The sequence below is a fragment of the Enhydra lutris genome, unplaced genomic scaffold (assembly GCF_002288905.1).
Source record: "Enhydra lutris kenyoni isolate GAN:26980312 unplaced genomic scaffold, ASM228890v2 scaffoldscaffold6, whole genome shotgun sequence".
Lineage (NCBI taxonomy): Eukaryota > Metazoa > Chordata > Mammalia > Carnivora > Mustelidae > Enhydra > Enhydra lutris.
Window position 1 is genome coordinate 10,668,314 of NW_019154090.1, and position 19,260 is coordinate 10,687,573.

At 58.0% G+C, this 19,260-nt stretch overlaps 1 protein-coding gene across 1 annotated transcript in view; it reads left to right on the forward strand.

Annotated features, from left to right (window-relative positions):
• Positions 1 to 949: 949 nt before the first annotated feature.
• Positions 950 to 19,260, forward strand: part of LOC111141801 (RIPOR family member 3) — a 28,526-nt gene continuing 10,215 nt past the window's right edge. The window contains exons 1-11 of the mRNA XM_022494620.1: positions 950 to 1,062; positions 9,317 to 9,463; positions 12,510 to 12,588; positions 14,118 to 14,141; positions 14,460 to 14,513; positions 15,138 to 15,287; positions 15,476 to 15,539; positions 15,884 to 15,927; positions 16,093 to 16,218; positions 16,297 to 16,442; positions 17,950 to 18,079. Of these exons, the coding sequence (XP_022350328.1) occupies positions 953 to 1,062; positions 9,317 to 9,463; positions 12,510 to 12,588; positions 14,118 to 14,141; positions 14,460 to 14,513; positions 15,138 to 15,287; positions 15,476 to 15,539; positions 15,884 to 15,927; positions 16,093 to 16,218; positions 16,297 to 16,442; positions 17,950 to 18,079 (1,074 nt within the window). The 5' untranslated portion in view covers positions 950 to 952. The remainder of the gene's footprint in view (positions 1,063 to 9,316; positions 9,464 to 12,509; positions 12,589 to 14,117; positions 14,142 to 14,459; positions 14,514 to 15,137; positions 15,288 to 15,475; positions 15,540 to 15,883; positions 15,928 to 16,092; positions 16,219 to 16,296; positions 16,443 to 17,949; positions 18,080 to 19,260) is intronic.

The window sequence follows — 19,260 nt, forward strand, 5'->3', positions numbered from 1 at the left end:
ATCTAGAGGTGGTTTGGAAAGAAAGCAAAGACAGCCGGGGTTCGAGGGTGGTCTCAGCGTGGGCTGGGTTAGAGATGGGGCAATGTAGCCGGGGATGCCAGCAGCCTGGCCTCCTGTGAGATGGGCTTTGTCAACCCCTGCTCAAAACCCTCTGGGGGCTCCCAGTCACCCTGGCCCCTTTGCAAGGCCAAAACCTTCCCTGGGGTTACCAAGGCCCTCCATGACCTGCACACTGTGGGCGTCTCCAGCCTCGCCTGGAGTCATGCCCAACCTGCGACACTGCTTTCTGTTTCTGGATGACACCGATTCTTCTGCACCCCCTGGCCTTTGCCCATGCTGTTCCCTCTGCCTCAGATATCCTTCCCTCCCCTCCTCAGCCTTTCCCTCTCAGCCCTTAGTCACCTCTTCCGTGGCTAGATCAAGTTCTCCCTGGGCTCCCCCATCACTTTGCCAGAGACTTCCTACTGTAGCTGGTAGTTCATCAGCTCCCTGCCAGACTCCGAGCCCGGGAGGGCAAGGGCTTTGCCCGTCTTGCTCAGTGCGTGTCTCCAACAGGGTGTCTGGCACACAGTGCTCAGTGAGGGTTGTGGAGGGGGGTTACCGGCAGCGAGGAGTAAGTGAGAGGAGGTCAGCCGGTCTGGTTTTAGGAGGAGCAGACGCCCCCCCACCCCTGCTGGAGGGCTCAGGATTGCTCAGGCATTAAGGACCTGAGCGCAGAGTACAGAGACCTGGGTTCGAGCTTCGCTCCTGCCACTAGCGCCAGGCAGGTTCCCTAATCTCACTGAGCCTCAGTTTTCTCATCTGTCGTCTGGGGACAGTACCAGCCGCCCCCTCTCTGCGGCTATCTAACAGCCCTGGGGGCCGTGGTGGCGGGGGCTCGCCGCGGTCAGCACTCACCAGACGGCGGTGCGAGGCTGACTCTCCTGTCCTCTCCCCGTCTTAGGTGACGGCCATGTCGGTGAGGCTGCGGTTCCTGTCCTCCGGGGACGCGGGGGCTGTCGGGGTCATGGGCCGGAGCGCCTCCTTCGCGGGCTTCAGCAGCGCCCAGAGCCGGAGGATCGCGTAAGTTCTGCCCCGCTGCAGGGTGCGGGGCTGGTTCGTCTCCCGGCGCCTGTGACCCCGCGGGCAGCTCTCCTGCCAAGTCCGTAGCCCAGCACCGTGTGCGCGCATGCGTGCGTGCGTGCGTGCGCGTGCGTGCGTGTGCATGCATACACGCGTGTGCGTGCGTGCGTGCGTGCGTGTGTGACCTTTGGCGCTGGGAGAAACCTGTAATTTCCTTGAGACCCAAATGGGTATCATCTCAGTTGGTGTTGGAAGTTGCAAACGCCCGAGCTTATCAGACCCACTTGGCAGATGAGAAAAAAGGCTCAGAGAAGAGGAGCGGCTCACCCAAGGCCACACAGCAAGACTGGTTCAGAACCGGAACTTAGGCTCCTGGGGGCGGGGTTAGGATGGAATGTTCTTCCTGTTTGACAGAACAGACGTGGGGCCACCTATCCCAGCTCTATGACCTGGGGCCAGTGACTTCACCTTCAAGTCTCGGTTTCCTCATCTGTGAAATGGGGATCATGAGTGTGCCTCCCCCACATAGCTGTCATGAGAGTACAATGAGGTGACACGTAGCAAGCAGCCATTACATGCCGGAGCCCTGCAGATGCTTGTGGAAATTTTCAAAGGAGCAGGAGATGGACCTGGGGTCAGTGCAGACCTTCTAGACATGAATGAGTTCATGGCCACTCCATGTGTTTCCTCCAGGTACAAGTAATCCCCAAGAGGAAGGTTCGTTTCCACTCCTGGGGGCTGCTGCCTGGTCCTGGGCTTCCTATCAGGCAAGGCGCAAACCTGGGGGGCTGCCTGCCAAGTAGCGGGCCTGGGGTATGGGGCATCCTGAGGGGTCCAAACATTTTGCCTGTCCGAGCCAGTGTGGTAGACAGGCAGCTCTCCCAGCCAAGCAGGGCTCCGAACCTGGTTGGTCAGTGAGTCAGTCAACAACCAAATCTCATGGCCTTCTCTTGCCTGAAGCCCTCCACAGGTTTCCAGTCACCTAGAAAACAATCCACTCCCCTCTCCTGGCCGAACAAACAGCTCCTTAATCTCCTTGGGCCCTTGGCTTCACTGCCATGTCCTGAGCCCCAGACCAGGTCTGCCTATGGCTCTTGCCTGGGGTTCCACAGCTGCACAGTCGACCCCCAGGGATGCCTGGCCCTCAGGTCAGGCTCTCCTGGCTCGCCCAGTTGTCTCCTGGCTACTCAGTTCCAGCGTGTGCCTGGGAGGAGTGGCATCTCAGGGCTGAAATCATGGAGTGTCCCAGTTGGAAGCACCCTTAGGAATCCCTAATTCATTCCACAAATATTTATGGAGCACCTCCTTGGCCCAGGCCCAGTCCCAGGCTTTGGGGACAGACCCAGGCCCCACCCTCCTGTCAGGGGGTGAACAAGCAGCCAACTATAACCAAGATGGATTCAGCTGGTGGCAGGTGCTGTGAGCAAATTACAACAGAGGGCTGTGGGAGGGCAGCAGGGGTCTCAGTGGAGGCCCTCAGTGAGGCAGTGGCACGTTTAAGGCCAGGGAGAAAAGCTGCCTCTTTCGTGCGGACAACTGGGGAACTCCTCCAGGTAGAGGGGGCAGCCAGTGCAAAGGTCCTGAGGTGGGGATCAGCTCTGAGGCACAGGAAGTGGGTGTGTCACTGTCTTGTGGGATAGAAGTGAGAGAGGGAGAGCTGCAGGGCTTTTTGGGAGACAGTGAGGACAGTGCAGTGTAAGGGGAGCACTGAAGAAGCGAAGCATGAGAAACGGAAATTCCCAGAGTGAGTGCCCAGTCCCCCGCCTCGAGCCTCCAAAAGGAGAAAGTGTGGATGTCACTGTGAGGAAGGCATACAGAAGGCACTCCATAAGTGCTGCTGAGAGGGGCTAAGTAAACTGGCCAGGGAATGATGATGTTCCTTGATGGACCCGCCCCCACCCCCAGCTGCCTCTGCTGGACTTTATCAGGGCCCCCACCCCATGGGCTCTGTAACCAGGGCTGCTCCGGTCACCCGGCTAAGGGGGTCATCCAGCCACATAACCCTCCCAAGCCGTGGGCCCTGGCGTAGGCACCCAGCAGGTGCCTTTCTCTAACTCACACAGTGGTACCCTGGGGACTTTGTTCCCGTGGCAGGCAAGGGTGGGGCATTCCAGACACCCTACAGCCAAGGCCAGCTGCATGAGTGTGCCATGTGTGTGCGCACTAGCGCCCTGGGCTCAGATGTAATGCTCTGCTGTTCCATCTCGAAATCCTTAATATGTTTTGAAAAAAGCACCCTGCATTTTCTTTTGTTCTGGGTCTCATGAATGGTCCTGCCTGTCGCTCTCCCCCTGCCAGAACTTTCAGGGCCTCTGGACTTCCTGCATCCATGGGAATGTTCCACAGGTCCCCAGTCAGGATCTCTGCCCACATAACATCCCAAGATGGGTCCCTGGCCTCTTGTGGCCCCATTCCGGGATTCCTGGGGTCAGCTCTCTGGGTGGGAAGAGGACAGAGGGCATCTGACCCGGTCCCACGAGGGCTCATTGGCATCAGCAAAGACAAGGTCACATCTCACAAGGTCTGCATCCTAGTCTGAGAAAGATGACCCGATGGCTGGATCTCTCCTGGGGGCTGCTTCTTCTGGAGGATCCCCTACTCGGGGAATTCTGGAGAATTCCCAGCCTTGGTGGGTTCTAAGGTCCCTGAGTGACCACCACCTGGCCTCAGTCTCTTGGGCCCCCTTGTCCATGGGGAAGGAAGAAGCTGCCCACAAGGACAGGGAAGCAGCACATCTATTTTTAACTTCCTGTCTCTGTCCGACTCCCAGGAGTCTAGACCCTTGGCTCTGCGGCTGGACGACCTGGATTGGGTTTCAGACCTCACCTCCTGGCCTTATTTCTCTGGTAATCCAACCAGGCTGAAGCACAGCCACACTGCAGAGGCAGGCAGGAAAAATAACCTCAGATAGGAGAGCAGGAGATCGAAGCTCACTGAGGCCCCCCTGGTCCCCAACCCCCACCCCTGTCCTGGCACCTGAAACCCCTTTGACTTTGGCCTTAGCTTTTTATTCCATAACCAAAGAATTCAATTGAGGAGGTGATCTATCTGGTGGGGAAATTTTACACTAAGGTGTGAATGATGGCTATTAAGGGCATATCTAATACATATATAAGAATGTAATATGAGGCCATATGGACTAAGGCGGGGAGAGGAAGTAGAGGGCCAGGCCCTGATGCTGTCCCATTCTGCCCCAGTTTATAGGCATGGCTGCTTTTAACCCCTTCCTGCCACACCTCGGCCAGTCAGCTCTCCCCCAGGTTGTCAGGAGGGCACCCGTCTAAGCTAGGAGCCACTGTCCTGGCCACCCTGGGCGTTCCTCTGTTGGGATGGCTGGGGCACGTGGGGGTGAAAACTGACCAGTAGCCTTTGATTTTCAAGGAGAGGTGGCCAGAGAAAGAGGAGCGGTTAGGGGTGCAGGTTCTGGGGCCAGAGGCAGTCACAGGACCCGTTTCCTTGACTGTAGAGACGGCGACACCTCAGACACATGTGTAAGAAGGGGCTAGCCCACATGAGGCTTGACCTCCAAGCGTGCCCTGTGCATGTCACACACCCTCCCCGCCCACCAGTACCCCCAGCGTCGGGAGAAAAGGTCAGAAAGGTCAGCTTACACCATCAGCGCACCGGGTTCTGGTCTGAACTGTGGGCGGTTGGTCTATAATTGCCCCCCGCCGCGGCTGCAGCCGGCTCTGCCCGCCTCCAGGCCCCGCACCTGCAGAAGCGGGTGCTGACAACCCCAGGCGGGAGGACCATCCTGGTGGCCTCACGTGAGGGTGGGGGCCACTGGATGGCACATGGCCTTCTGGAAGCTTGTCTGGCATGCCAGAGGCTGTTTCATACTGAGTCCTCCCGGAGCTGGTAAAACCTCCGCCCCCGGAGGCCACTCCCTCCCCCAGCAGCTGTGTCACTAGGCCCGCCTGATGTCACCACCTGAAGGACACACACACATATACACACATACACACACACATTGCCTTCCCAGGCTGAGCCAGCGCTCAGAGCGGCCACCACGGCTGGCTTCCCCAGGGAACCTCAGACAAGAGCCCTGAACTCACAGCCCCCGGCCCCCCGGCCCCCCGCCGCCCCCCCGGAGGCAGGCACAGCTGCAGCAGCGCAAGGAGGTCTCCAGGCAGATGGAGGCGGGGCCCGGCCAAGGGCACCCACCTCCTGGGGACTGTGGACCCCCGGGAGCTGGCAGGTGAGCAGGGTTCTGGCAGCCCCCCTCAAAGTGGCTGCCCCCGCCTCCCGCCCCCTGTCTCCCCACCGGCTGGCCAGGGCCCCAGCCTGTCCGAAGCCCACCTCCCCGAAGGCCACAGCCCGCCTGTGTCTGCCAGCCTGGAGATGTCAGCTTCGTGGAGGATCTGTTCCAAGAGGTGGGTGAGGTGGCCTCAGGCAGGGTGAGGGAGGAGGGAGCACAGCCCCTTTGCCGGCCTCCAAAAACGTAACTTGACATCATATACGAATACGAGCGAAAGCAGGTAGGGGATGAGTGTGCGGATATACCGAGCTTGTGCCCAAGCTGACTGGAGGGGCCTTCCCAGCTCACCCCCACGTAAATTTAAATTTATCATCCTGCTTTTATTTTTGCCCTTGGCGTTTATTATCTTCTCTGACTCTGACACATACATAACACTGACCGTTTGCACAACTCAAAGCTCTTTCCATTTATTTGTCAACTTAGGCAACTCTCATGTAGCGACCTTTTCCTCTGGTGCCCATTTTACAGAGAAAACTGAGGCACCGAAAGGTTCAATAACTTAGCCAAGATCATACAGCTTATAAGTGGGGTTACCATAGAGACCCTGGCATCTAGCTCCAGCGCCTGGGCTGGCTGTCCGGGGGCCCCCCCACCCCCTAGCTGGCCTGGCAGCTCCCCAGGACATGGGTTTTGTCTGTTTCGGTCACTGTTTTACTTCCAGCCCCTAGAGGGATGTTGGTGTGCACTTAGCGCTCACCAGTCAATATCTATTGAAGGAATGACTGTCTCAGGACGGTGCCATGGGGTCAGTCCTTTTTACGGATTGGGAAACTGAGGCTCCAGGATGCTAAGTACCTATGACCTCAGGCTGGGACTGGAACATGGGTGGCTAACCGGGGGCTCCTGTCTCTCAAGACAGTGCAGGCTCCCAGGCTGGCGAGGCCCCCAATCCTCCCAGACTCTTCCTTGCTGCAGTAGCCTCGGGGACCCATTTAGCACACTCGGGCAGGGCCCGGCATCTCTGTTTCTCCCACGTTGGTTTGTGATGTGGCTGCACAGACGTGGCAGGAGCCCAGCCGGAGCAGTGACCGGGATGGCTCCTGTCTCCCGAGTCAGCAGCAGGTGTCTGTGTGTGTGTGTGTGTGTGGACCTCGAAGTGTCTGGCTGAGCTGGACTTATAGCCGGGTTGCCCGCGGAGCCTCCTTGGGGTGCCAGTGAGCTCCTCCCGGCCCTGCTGAGGGAGGGAGCCGGAGCCGTGTCCTGCTTCCCTCTGCCTGGGTCTCCAGACCACAATCCTCCCCTCCTCCCGTGGACAGAGAGAGCCTTCGAGGGTGGGACCCCGGTCCCTTGGCTCCCCTCACGTGTCTGACTCAAGAAAAGCCCAGCTCTGTGAGTGTTTGAATGAGTGAGTGAGTCCCAGACCCTTGGTTTTAGGTCTCAAAAGTGTAGGAAACTCTAAAGGACGCCCAGGGAGAGAGGCATAGCTGGGTTTCCGCCCCCGAGTGGAGAGTGGAGCGTTAGTGAATCCCCTCAGACAGCGGGCCTCGGACCAGCAGCACTGGCAGCCCCGAGGAGCATGTGAGAAATGCAGATTCTCAGGCCTAGCCCAAGACCCAGTGACCCCGAAACTGTGGTCAGGGGAGGGTCAGATCAGATGACCCCGAGGGCCCAAGGGAACCCCGCGCCCCGTCCCCAGATTGGTGGTTCACCTCCCAGGCCGGGTATCTGCCCACGAGTGGGTTTGGATCCCAGCTCTGCCACATGCATGATCCAGGGCAAATGACTTATCTGAGCCTCAGTTTCCCTACCTTGCAGTAGGGTTAAAATCAATGTTTATATAAAGCCCTTAGCAGGCAGGGGAAGCAGCAGACGCTCAGAGAACACCTTCTCTCCATGCACCCTCGTTATACTCCCCCGTTGTCATCCTCGAGGTCTTTGAAGCTGGGGAGCTGGTCATCTCCTCCTCCCTCCCCATCGTGGGTTCCCCCAGGCAGGGAGGACCCCCACATCCAGCTTCACCCTGCTTCGGTCAAGCCTGGCTCATTGCTCTGTGCCTGCCGTCACACACAGATTGGATGGCTCCTCCTCTCCTCCCTGGCTCACTCTGACCCCCCCAAAACACCCTTCTGGGGCTCACCCCTCATCCTGTTCTTCCTCTGAGGTCCAGCTGAGTGCTTGGGTTCCCAGACGTCTCTGCTCTCTAGTCCCCACATCATGCTGTATTTCCTTCCCTCGTTCTATTCAGGTCAGCACTTACTGAATACCTACTGTTTTCCAGGCTGTGGGTACAGGGAATGATACGGATAGGATATGATGATTATAACAGTAGGAAACACTTATTAAGCACCTACTGCCTCCGCTGGGCCAAATATTTGACCTGGTGTCTAAGAGAATTCTCAGCACTGCTTTCTGGTTTAGGGTCTATTGTTTTCCCATTTAACAGAAAAGTAACTGAGACTCTCGGGTAGTGCATTAGCATAGAGGTGAAGTTCCTTTGACAAAGAAACTCCCCCAAATACAGGGACTTAAATAAGACTGCTTATTCTCCCCTGCACCCCTCCCCACCTCCCACTTGGTGCATGCTCCCCTCTCCCCCACCTTTCTCTCTCTCCCCTCTTGGCTCCCCACCACCTCTCTCTTTCCCCACCCATCCCCCACACCTCACCCCTGCCCTGGACCTTAGAGCACAGGTTGAAGCTGACTCCTTAGCACACCTGGGAGGAAGACAGGGAGGGAGGAAGTTGGAAAGAAAAGCTAGTGGCTCCTTTAAGAAACTGACCCAGATGTTAGTCTGAGTGTCATTTCTACCCTAGTTTCTTCTCAGAGAAGGGAGTCGGTGAAGCTACACAAGGTGCAGAGTCATCTGGGAAACAGGGTCTTTAGAGGCTGAGCCTTTAGAGGATGGACTAAAGCCCGCCCGGTGGTGAGTTGTCAGCTCGCCCTGGTCTTGTACTTAGTGGATGAGACATAGGATCACAGGACTCTAGAAGGTGCTCAGATGGCAGTGAAGCAGCTCCTAACTGTAATGAGGGAACCCTCACCTTGCAGGACTGCAGTGACTCCTGACATGCTGCTCTCTCCCTCTAGGGCTGACAGACACAGCGGTCACTGCCAGGAGACATCACTTCTTAGGATCATTCAGTCCACGCCCCCAACTCCAATAGGCTTAGCAAAAAAGAGAACCAATTGGCTCATGTAACTGAAATCCCATGGGCAGGTCTAGTTTCAGGCATAGCTGGATCCAGGAACTCATCGTTGTGTGGATTTGGCCTGCCTCCACCTGCATCTCCATGTGTTGGTTCCATTCTCCCTACCATGATGCAAAGGACGTGGCTGGCAGTTCCGGGTACATGTTCCCCCAGAATAGCACCGCCAGAAGAAAGAACCATTTGCCTGCCTGTGAATTTGGAACCAAACTCCAGGCAGGGTTACTGGCCAGACATGGGTCCTGTACCTCTCTGAGCCAGGGGAGTGGAGTCTGTTGACTAACCCAGGCCTGGGATATGTGTTTGACTCAGAATACCTGTGTGTGTGTGTGTGTGTGTGTGTGTGTGTGTGTGGTCATTTGTCAGGCTACCTCCCTCCAAACCACATGTATAAAGAGCAGAGTTAGGGAGATGCCCCAGAGGAAAACTGAGGTGCTCTTCCCAGAAGGATGGGCATGGATCCCAGGCAGACTAAGCCAACAGGTGCCTGGGCTACGATCTGGCCTCCCGGCTTGTTTGCCTGTATAGACAGAGCACACTGTATAGACACTGTATAGACAAACCACTGGCCTTTGGGCTGCTCGAATGTATTCCTCACCGTGTTAATTTCTCACGTCAAGTTCTTCTTTGTCTTTTTTTTAATCTTCAAATGCAAGCCTTCATTTTACAGATGAGGAAACCAAGGCCCAGAGTGTCTTTGCAACTTGCCTCAGACCACATGGCACCCACATGGGGTGGGACTCAGCCAGGCCTCCTGACAGACTGGGGTTTGGTCACTGATCCCAGAGCGCCTGTCCCCGGGGAGGGCTTTGTCTAACATCCCTGCTCTGACCCTCCGCCCTTCTCACAGAAAGTCCATCCACAGGAACTCCGTGAGGTCTCGGATGCCTGCAAAATCCTCCAAGATGTACGGCACGTTCCGGAAGGGGTCTGTCTGCCCCGATCCCAAGCCGCAGCAAGTGAAGAAGATCTTTGAAGCCCTCAAGAGAGGCCTCAAGTAAGGACCCTGTTTGTTGCCCTGAAAGTGCTCGTCCTCTGTCCTTACCTCCTCTCTTCTCGGCCCCTCACTGAGGAACACGCTTGGGTCTCGTCCGAGGGACCCAGCTCCTGCTCATTCCTTTAGCCCACGAGCATATCCTGGGGGCAGCCCCACGCTCGGGCCTGTCCTTGGGCTCTAGGGACACGGTGCAGGCTGTCGGAGGACGCTGGTCTCGTGGCGCTTATGGTGTAGAGGGGAGACAGCAACGAGGGAGTGACGCAGTCGACAGTAACTGCCACCAGCCCTGAGGGCAATGAAGGAAGGTGACGGCGAGGCAGCGTGTGGAAGGCCTAGCAGACAGGGTGACCCGGGACACTCGCCGAGGAGATCCGGGTGGTCGTGCTGGCCTCTGGGAGATAAGCATCCCTGGCAGAGGGAAGAGCATAGGCAAAGGCCGTGAGGTAGGAGCATGTAGGACGGGAGGCCAGGGTGGCTGGATCTGAGTGCAGGAGAGGTGGACTGGTTAGCTGGGCAGAGCCCAGGACGGGAAGATTCAGCCACTTGCTCCACACCTTTTGCTTGAGGGCTTTTGAAGCGCTAGGCACAGGGTGTGGGAGTGAACACAACCCAGAAATCCCTGCCCCGTGGAGCTTCCTAATGGGAGACAGACAGACAACAAACAAAATACAGAGTAAGTCAGGTGGTGGTAAGTAAATCAGGGTAAGAAGGCATGGGGCTGATTTTAAATAAGAGGTTCAAAGAAGCTCTCATTAAGAAGGTGACATTTGAGCAAAAACCTGAAGGAGTGAAGGAGTGCGACCAGCAGATAATGGAAAAAGAACATTCTAGGCCAAGCCAGCCACACGTGCAAAGTCCCTGGGGCAAGAGCGTGATGAGAGCATCAGGGGTCTAGTAAGCAGGCCAGCTTGGGAGCTGAGAGAGGGAGGGAGGGGTGAGGAGGTCTGGGGGACAATGGGGACCAGATGTTACGGGGTGAGCTGGGAGCCACGGAGGGTTCCATGTGGGGGAAGGACCTGATCCGAGTTTGGTTTTAATAAGATCCTTCTGGCTATACGTGAAGAATGGACTGCAGGGGCCTGGGGCAGAAGTGGGGAGGCTGGTAAGAAGGTGACTGCAAAGGCCCAGGTGGGAGACAATGGTGGACGTGGCCAGGTGGCAGCTGTGTGGTCAGGGGACAGGGTCAGTTTCAGGATATATTTTGCAGGTGAGCAGACAGGATTTACTGAGGGAGGGGTCGGAGGTGAAGAGGGAGATGAAAGGAGGTAGTTGGGGCACAAACCTGAGGTTCACGGAGGTCAGGGCTCTGGCTTAGGCGCGGTGCTGCCCCATGGGTAAGTCACAAGGAGGGCTGCTGCCAGTAGTCCCTCCCTGTTCTTCAACTCCGAACTGGGCATCCAGGGCCATCTTGCTGCAGTCCTGGGCCCGCCCCTACCCACCCCTTCCCCACTTGCCACCTTGCTCTGCTCAAGTCTCTCCCATGGCTCCCTACTACCCCTGGGAGGACATCAGGGTCCTTTCTGACCTTCCATCTTTCTAGACTTTTCTTCTGTTATTCACTCCCCATCCTCACTGGTCCCCGGATATGCCATCTTCCTTCACGTGCCTGTGCCTTGGCTCCTGCTGAGCAGGAACTGGGCAGTGGGGAGTCTCCGCAGGCCGCCATCCGCCCATGTCCCTAGGTCAGCACACATGCATGCTGAATCCAATGCTGTTCCTTCCTGCTGGGATGCCTGTCCCTCCCCACCCCCTTGTGATCCTGCTCTCCGTGCCTCACTAATTAGTAACAGTGACAGCAGCAGGTATGGCTCATTCGGGACTTCATACACATCGTCCCCTCGAATCCCCGAAGAATTCTCTCAGAGAATCTCCTAACCTCCTCCTCCCCTCAGGAGAGGAAACTAAGTCCCAAAGCTGGGAATCAACTTGTCCACGGTCCCACAGCCAGGAAGCAGGGCATAGGGCTCCAGGGCCAGTGCCGACCTGCCCTGTGTCCCCGCCAGCTCAGGGTAAATGTCACCTCCCCAACTTGCCAGGTCCTGACTGCCAGCCCAGGGGGCATCCAGTACCCTTGGCCCATGATGCGCGCTGCACGACTGACCCAGTGCCGGTGCAGAGTGGCTGTGGGGAGCACATGTGCCTAGAGCCCGTCTTCAAGGGGCTCATCTCCGGGGACTCCCTTTGACGATTCCTGTAAGGACCACACATTTGGGACTTGTCTGGGCTCACTCAACAGCGTCCCCTTCTTCCTGGGGAGCCCAACCCCTGAGTGAGCAATGGCCTGGCCGATGGTGGTGTAGGGGGGCCCAGAGAGGGCGAGTCACCTTCCTGGGGCAGCCCAGTAAATCCATGATGAAGCAGGATGGGACCTCACCCTGGCCCCCAAGTCCAGACTTTAGGCTTCAGGTCTAGGGCTCTTTGGCTGGAAAAGAACATGAAATGTCCCCTCCAGGCCTACAGCTTTCTCTGTGCCTCCCAGAATGGGTCTTCCAGCCCTTCTCTGCTCCTTGGTCCTAAACATGCAGACATCAGGACAGCCTGCTTTTGTTGGGGAGGGGAGCGTGCCCTTGTTGAACCCTCCATGGGCTGGGGTGAAGAAGGGGCCTCTGAAAGTCACTTCCTGGTTTCAGACTTGGGTCCAGCCTCTTCCCTGTTGTGACTCTGGGCTGAGTTCCTTGCCAATTTTGAGGGTCAGTGTGCCCATCTCTAAAATGGGTATAATAACAGTAGGACCTATTTGTGTCGCTGTTTGGTGAATTAATGGACAGATTTTCCCTTTTGCACAGCCCTGGGCATACAGCCCTCAGCATGTGGGATCTGGAGGCTGAGCGAGCTGGGGGCCAGGTTTCCGGGGGGCGGGATGGCTCTGTCCCTCTGACCTCAGGTCTGTGCCTCGACTAGCTCCTTTCATCTCCCTCTTCACCCCCAACCACCGCTGTTCCTGTTGGCAGCTGTGGCCGCCTCGGCTCCAGAACACGGGTCACCTGGCCATTTCTTTTCCTCTTCTTGTTCCTTGGCAAACTGCTCTTCCTCGTTCTCCTCACAGGGAGTATCTCTGCGTCCAGCAGGCGGAGCTGGATTACCTGTCAGGTCGCCACAAGGACACCCGCAGGAATTCGAGGCTGGTGAGACCTCTCCCTGCCCCTTCCCACCCAAGCAGCCTTAGTGGGGTGCAGAGATGGGCTCCCCCTCACCCCCGGCCTGCATCATGGGTGTAAATCTCCGTCCTGGAGCTCAGAGGCCTAAGGGATGGACTGTCTGTATTTTTCGATGATCCCACCTCACTTGGCCCCAGAGGGATTTCGCCTCACAGGTGGAGAGGAAGCTCTCACCCTCCCTCCCCCTACTCCCCCCCCACCCCGTTCAAGCAGTTCACCCCCACTTTCTGGCTCTAGAAGCAGTTGTGAGGTAGGCAAGCGTACAAAGGCTCCTCTGTTCTAGCTGCTCCCACTTCACAGATGGGCACACTGAGGTGGGGGAAGGGGTGGCCACGCCGGGGATCTGGGGTCTTGCCTCCCTGGACACGGCTGCTTCTCAGCTTTCTGCCAGTTCCTTTTCCTTCCAAAGGCTTGAGAATTTTCCTATTTCTCTATAGCTTACGTGGAGTCTTAACTCCATTAGCACACACGTACCACTTCTCATAAACGCAAATGTGGGAAAACACACACTTTGGGGGATTTGAACCCACCTGTTCTTTTGCTTGACACCCCCTCCTCCCCCGTGTTCAGTGTCCCACCCTGTTTCACCTCTGAGGACAATCTAGGATTTCTCTTTCCATATTTTTCTCCCTGGTCACGTAGTCGTGTAAGCTCACGAAAGCGTCGAGAAGGTTTTGGTCAACAGTTGTCTTAGAAAGACGAAGTTACAACCTACCCACCGTCCCATGTGTGGCTTTCTCTCTCTAGTGAATCTCTGACCTCGTGGAAATTCCTCCCGGCTCAGGCAGGGTGATTTGAGCTACGTGGGCAAATGAGGGCCTGTTTGGAAATAGAGTTTATCGGCACATGGCCACGGCCACCACTGACATGTTGGGTGTGGCTGCGTGCGGACCACGTGGCAGAGACCACGTGGCCCCCAAGGCCGAAACGATTTCCTGTCTGGTCCTTTATATGAAGATCTGCCCAGCTGATATGTTCTTTTTTTGGCCACCCCCGGCCCCTGGCATGACTGGGCCAGTCTTGATTTGCATTTCCCCAAGCCTGAACCCCCTGCCCCTGGGGCGGCCCCTCCCTCCGTCCCTCTGCCCATGGTCAAAATGACCCCTTAAACAATCAGACTGTAATGGTCCCCATTTTGTCGAGGGCTTATCGTGTCCTTGACTTTCCACGGCAACCTTATGGGGCAGGTGCTCTGTGCTATGGCCACCCCATTTTGCCCGAGGAGATGGAGGCTCAGAGATGTGTAGTAACTGGCCTGGGACACACAGCTGGGAAGCAAAACCAGGCTGAGAACTGCCTCAGCCCAAAGCGCATGTGTTTATCGCTCTTCCCCCGGACTCCAGACCAGGCCACTGACTGCAGGCCGCAGAGGAGGGAGTGGCTGCTGGTTTTCTGTCATCTGAGTTCAGGTGCCCCTGGGATGTGGCCTCATGGGTCTTGGAGGAGCACCCGGAGACCTGACAACCCCCTCCTCCCCCTTCTTTTCTCCCCCACAGGCTTTCTATTATGACCTGGACAAGGTGAGCGAGACTTTCTGTCTGCAGGGCCGTAAGCAAGGTGGGCCGGGGCTGGGCCCTGCTGGGTGAGAGGGACCATGTATTTCACCCTTTGGGCTGTCCTGCTGGAGGCACGCCTGGGTTTCCTCCCTATTTTACAAATGGGGAGACAGGTTCAATGACAAGCCTTCCTCGAGGATGGTGAGGGGCTGGCCTGGCTTTGAGCCCCATTCTGTGTGTTAGGACCCAGAGGAAGGTGCAGGGGCTGGTGGCCGGGTTGGGGGTGGGGTGCGGCCCAGACTACTTTGAAAGCATCTTTTTTTTTTTTTTTTCCGGGAGAAGCAAACTCGCTCTGTGGAAAGGCATATCCGGAAGATGGAGTTTCACATCAGCAAGGTCAGCCTGCCTCCTGGAGGTCATGGTGTGGGGCTGGGACTTCCTGGACTTCAAGTGGGTTGGCAGGGGAGAGGCTGAGAAGGAGCAGAGTCTGCAGGGGCTCAGCCCTGAGGTTGGGGTCAGCGGGAAAAGGGGGTGCTGGGCTCCCCAGGAGTGTGGGGTTTAGAGGGAAAGATCTTATGCTCCATTTTACAGGGCGAGAAGTCTGAGTCCAACCACCCCATTGCAGAGATGGGAGAGTAGAGGCCCAGAGAGGGACAGGATGGGCCCAATGTCACACAGCAAGGCCTTTAAGCTTTATACTCTACCAGCTCTTCCATGCCCTTGCTTTACTCTCCCGGCGGCCCAGTGGCTGGGCAGGGAATCACAAACCTACCTTCCCCGTTTTACAGTCCAGAAGTTGGACAGGGAGAGGGGAAGTGGTACTTTTGCCCACCCAATTCACTAGTTTTTACTGTGCACTGCCAGGCGCTGCGTGCAGAGTGCGTAAGCAGTGTGGTCTCTGTCCCTGGGCTCACATTCATGGGCGGGGGACCCCAGGACCGCTGACCCTGTACTGCAGGGCTGCGTGGGGCCCTGCGCCCCGGCACGGACAGCACCTGGCAGCCTGTGCACCTGCCGCAGGTGGATGAGCTCTACGAGGGCTACTGTATCCAGTGCCGCCTGCGGGATGGAGCCTCCAACATGCAGAGGGCCTTCTCCAGGTGCCCGCCCAGCCGCGCCTCCCGAGAGAGCCTGCAGGAGCTGGGCCGCAGCCTGCAGGAGTGCATCGAGGTGGGTGGGCAGTGGGGGATGCAGAGGGCAGCCTATGGGGGGGGTGCCTGGACCCCGAGGAAGCATCCCTCTCTGTCCACCCCCCTCCACCCCCCGGGCCTCTGGCTGGCAGGATCTGCATGCCCCCCTCCTCCCACCTCACGTGGCCCTGGGCTGGTCCGTGAGCCACCTTGTGTGGGGCTTTGCAGGACATGTGGCTCATCGAGGCGGCCTTGGAGGTTCACCTGGGAGAGTTCCACATCAGGATGAAAGGTAACAGAGCTGAGAGCGGGAGGGGGCAGAAGCCAGTTTGGGTGGAGGCCTCAGGCCTTCTTGGGGGCCCTGGGACTTCTGCTCAGGGTGGGGCTTTGGTCAGAATCCCAGGGCTCCAGGCAAAACTCTGGGCTTCCTCTCATGGGACCTGTGACCTCAGCAGAGGCCCGTCCCCTGAGTTGGACGTGAGGGCCCAGTCCTGTCCACTGCCCATCCTGACGACTTATCCCTCCCTGAAGCGGACACCCACACTTGGGTAGGGGGTTCCCCAGTGAGGGCCTGAGGTCCATGGGGTGGGGGGCAGAGTAGGCCAGAGAGGAGATGAGCCCGTCTCTGTGTTCCAGGCTTGGTGGGCTACGCACGCCTCTGTCCCGGAGACCAGTATGAGGTAGGGCCACCTCTGCTGTCAGGCCTCAGGGTTCCTCCCCACCAGGCCTTAGGGGGTTGGGAGCTCCTGGGAACCAGGGTCCCTGCTGGCGGACCCCCAGACAGGTGGCAAGGGGGCGGGCCTACCTGGGGCAGCTGACCTATCCCTTCCTGGCCCATGCCACAGGTGCTCATGCGTCTGGGCCGCCAGCGCTGGAAGCTGAAGGGCCGGATCGAGTCAGACGACAGCCAGACCTGGGAGGAGGAGGAGAAGGCCTTCATCCCCACCCTGCATGAGAACTTTGAGATCAAGGTGGGTGGAGCCTGGGGGACGGGGCCTGGGTGTCCAGGGACTCAGCTCAGACGCCATCCACAACTGCCCCCCACCCAGGTGACAGAGCTGAGGGGCCTGAGTTCACTGGCAGTGGGCACGGTGACATGCGACATCACGGACTTCTTCACGACCAGGCCACAGGTGATCGTGGTGGACATCACAGAGCTGGGGACCATCAAGCTCCAGCTGGAGGTGCTGTGGAAGTAAGTGGGGGCCCGCTGCCTTCCAGGGCTTTGATGCCCCTCCCCAAGGCCAGCCCCAAATTCCCACCCACAGGACTCCCACCCGCAGCGGGAGCGGTGAGGGGCCTCCCTGGCTCCCCCTGGTGGTCGGACCTCAGCCTAGCACGCACCAGTGGGCCTCCTGCCCTCATCCTGCCCCACGGACAGGCTGGAACCTAGACTCCTTCGTAGCCTCTGCCCACCCGACCTTCCCCGCCCTCTGAGTTCTCGTTCCCATCTTACAACTAGAGACCCGTGCTGGCCGGGACCCTTTCCAGGGGCCTGCTGGGCTGGGTTCTGTGAGGGAGCCTAGTCTCCGCCCAGGAGGACTCACCGACAGCCCCCTTCCCTTCCTTCCCCTGCAGGCACAGGCGGAGCACTCACTTAGCTCCCCTGGACCAGGAGCCCATGGATGGGGGACACTCATGAAAACAATCCCTGCCCGGGGTGGGTGGCTGTCCATCAGGCATTGCAGGGGGCAGGGGTTGTTTCGGGCCGTTCCCTGAATGCTGGTGGTCTGCACGGGCTTTGGGTTTGCTCTTCCTCTAAATGAAACCTATCGTTTTGAGAGAATTTTCTTCTCTTTGCTGTGCACGGCAGGTGCTGCGGGAGCTGAGGGCTGAGGCACGCTTCCTCCGGGCGGGTGCTTGCTCTGACTCTTGGGGCCACTCTCTCCAGTCTCTTTCTGGGGTGGGCATCCAACCCTGGGTCCCTGCTGCTGCTTTCTCCCCAGTCGGGTGAATTGGGGCAAGTGAGCACCCCCAGCCTCAGTGTCTTCACCTGTCTCGTGGGGGCGGGGGACACTTTTTCCCCGGGAGGCCCCGTGAGCCCATAGGGACCTCCACGGGAGGGAGGCAAATCCAAGGCGGCAAGCATCCCGCGGCCTGTAGGTGCCCACGGCAGGCAGGGAAGGCTTCCCAAGAGGCGCCTGCAGCGTCTGGGTCCCCACAGAGCCAGAGCCAGGCCTTTGAGTGAAGGAGAGGGAACAGGTTTCCATGTGGTAGGGAGATTCCTAGACCTCCTGGCTCCCAGGGCAGGCTCAGGGAGGGCCCGGCTGAGCCCCACTTCCCCTGTATTTCACACGTTCCTTTTGGATTCCCCACCTTACCTGTGACCAGGACCGACAGAGGTCCTTTGAGAGATAATGGTGCCCCTTGTACAGATGAAGACAAGAGGGATGGTAATGTCGCTGACCCAGAAAACGGCAGAACGGAGTGTCCACTGTGCCTCTGCTGAGCTTCTCAGGGGAACCTCCAAAGGGGGTGCCATTCACATGAGCCATTTGGCTCAGGGCCCTCAGGGTGATGGGAGTCTGGGATGTTCCCAAGGGGGTTGAGCATGTGCACCTAGAGTCCCTGTGCTGTGCCTGTGACCCCAAGCCAGGCCCCTGCCAAGCCTCTATCCCTCTTAGAAGCCCCCCAGGTCTGGTCTGTGCTCCGGGGTCCTCCCAGGCGTGGATGACACCCTGCCCTTCTACTCTCTCCTCCAGCCCGTTTGATACTGAGAGCTTCCTGATGTCACCCAGTCCCACAGGCAAGTTCTCCATGGGCAGCAGGAAGGGCTCCTTGTACAACTGGACACCCCCAAGCACCCCCAGCTTCCGAGAGAGGTATTACCTGGTGAGTGAGCCTCCCCGGGGCAGGGATGCTGTGGTCATGCCGGGATTGCGGATAGGGGCCGCTCCCTGGGGGCTGGCATGCGGGGCTGGGCCGAGCAGCCTGGTGCCTCGGGAGGTAGTAAGCCCTGGAATCAGCCTCCCTTGTTTTGGGGTCATCCTGGGTGGGTTTCGGGGCTCTTCCTTCCTCACTGTCAGCCCTCCGTTCTGGGGGCCTCTGGGCTCGGTTCCGGGCTTGGCTGGTTCTCCTGGAGGCCTGGAGTCATGTTCTCTGGAGGGTTCTACCACCCCCATCATAGCCTTGGCCTCCAATTTACTTGTTTTAAAATTAAATTTAATATATGTTCCTAGTAGGTAATACCTTGACATAGTGTATAGTAAAACATCTCTTTCCCATGACCTCCAGAGATCTGGGTCCTTTCCTTAGCCCAACTATCGTTGTCAGCTTCCTCCATACTCTGGCCAGGGCGGGCCCGGCGTACTTCAGTTAAAACAACAACAACAAAAAATCACATCTGGTCCAGAGTATGGACTCTGCAGCCAGACAAGCGGGGCGTCAAATTCCGTTTATGCCTCTCACTTGCTGTGTGACCTTGGGCGAGGCACTCAACCGCTCTGGTCATCAATTCCTGTATCGGAGAACTGAAAACAACAGCACCGCCCTGGTGGGGGGTTGCAAGGATTAAACAAGGGAATACACGAGAAGGGCTTGGAAGAAGGCCTGATGAGAACGGCTGGTGCTGTGGGAACATCAACAGTTACTAGTGGTCTAAGGGGAGGGAAGGGCTGCAGCAGAGGGGGCGAGGGTTCGCCCATTCCCATCACCCATTCAGAACTCTGTGCCAGGCCCTGTTTTAGGCCAGGTGAGGACGGTGTCCTCAGGGACAAGGGGGTAAGGACCTTGGGAACATAAGCAAGGAAGGGGACTCTGGGGCAAGGTGGGACTTGCTCCTTAAAATAGGGTGTGCAGGGGAAGGTCCAGTGAGGGTGCCATCTGAGTGAGGGCCTGAGGGGACAAGGGCACGACCACAAAGACCTAGGGGGAAGAAGGTTCCAGGAAAAGAGCACAGTCCCTGCAAAGGTCCTTGGACAGGAAGGCGCGGAGCCTGGAGGTCATGAGCAATGGTGCGGTGGCCCCAGGGGCTGGAAAGGAGTGAGTTAGAAGGACGATGGGGATCTGGGCAG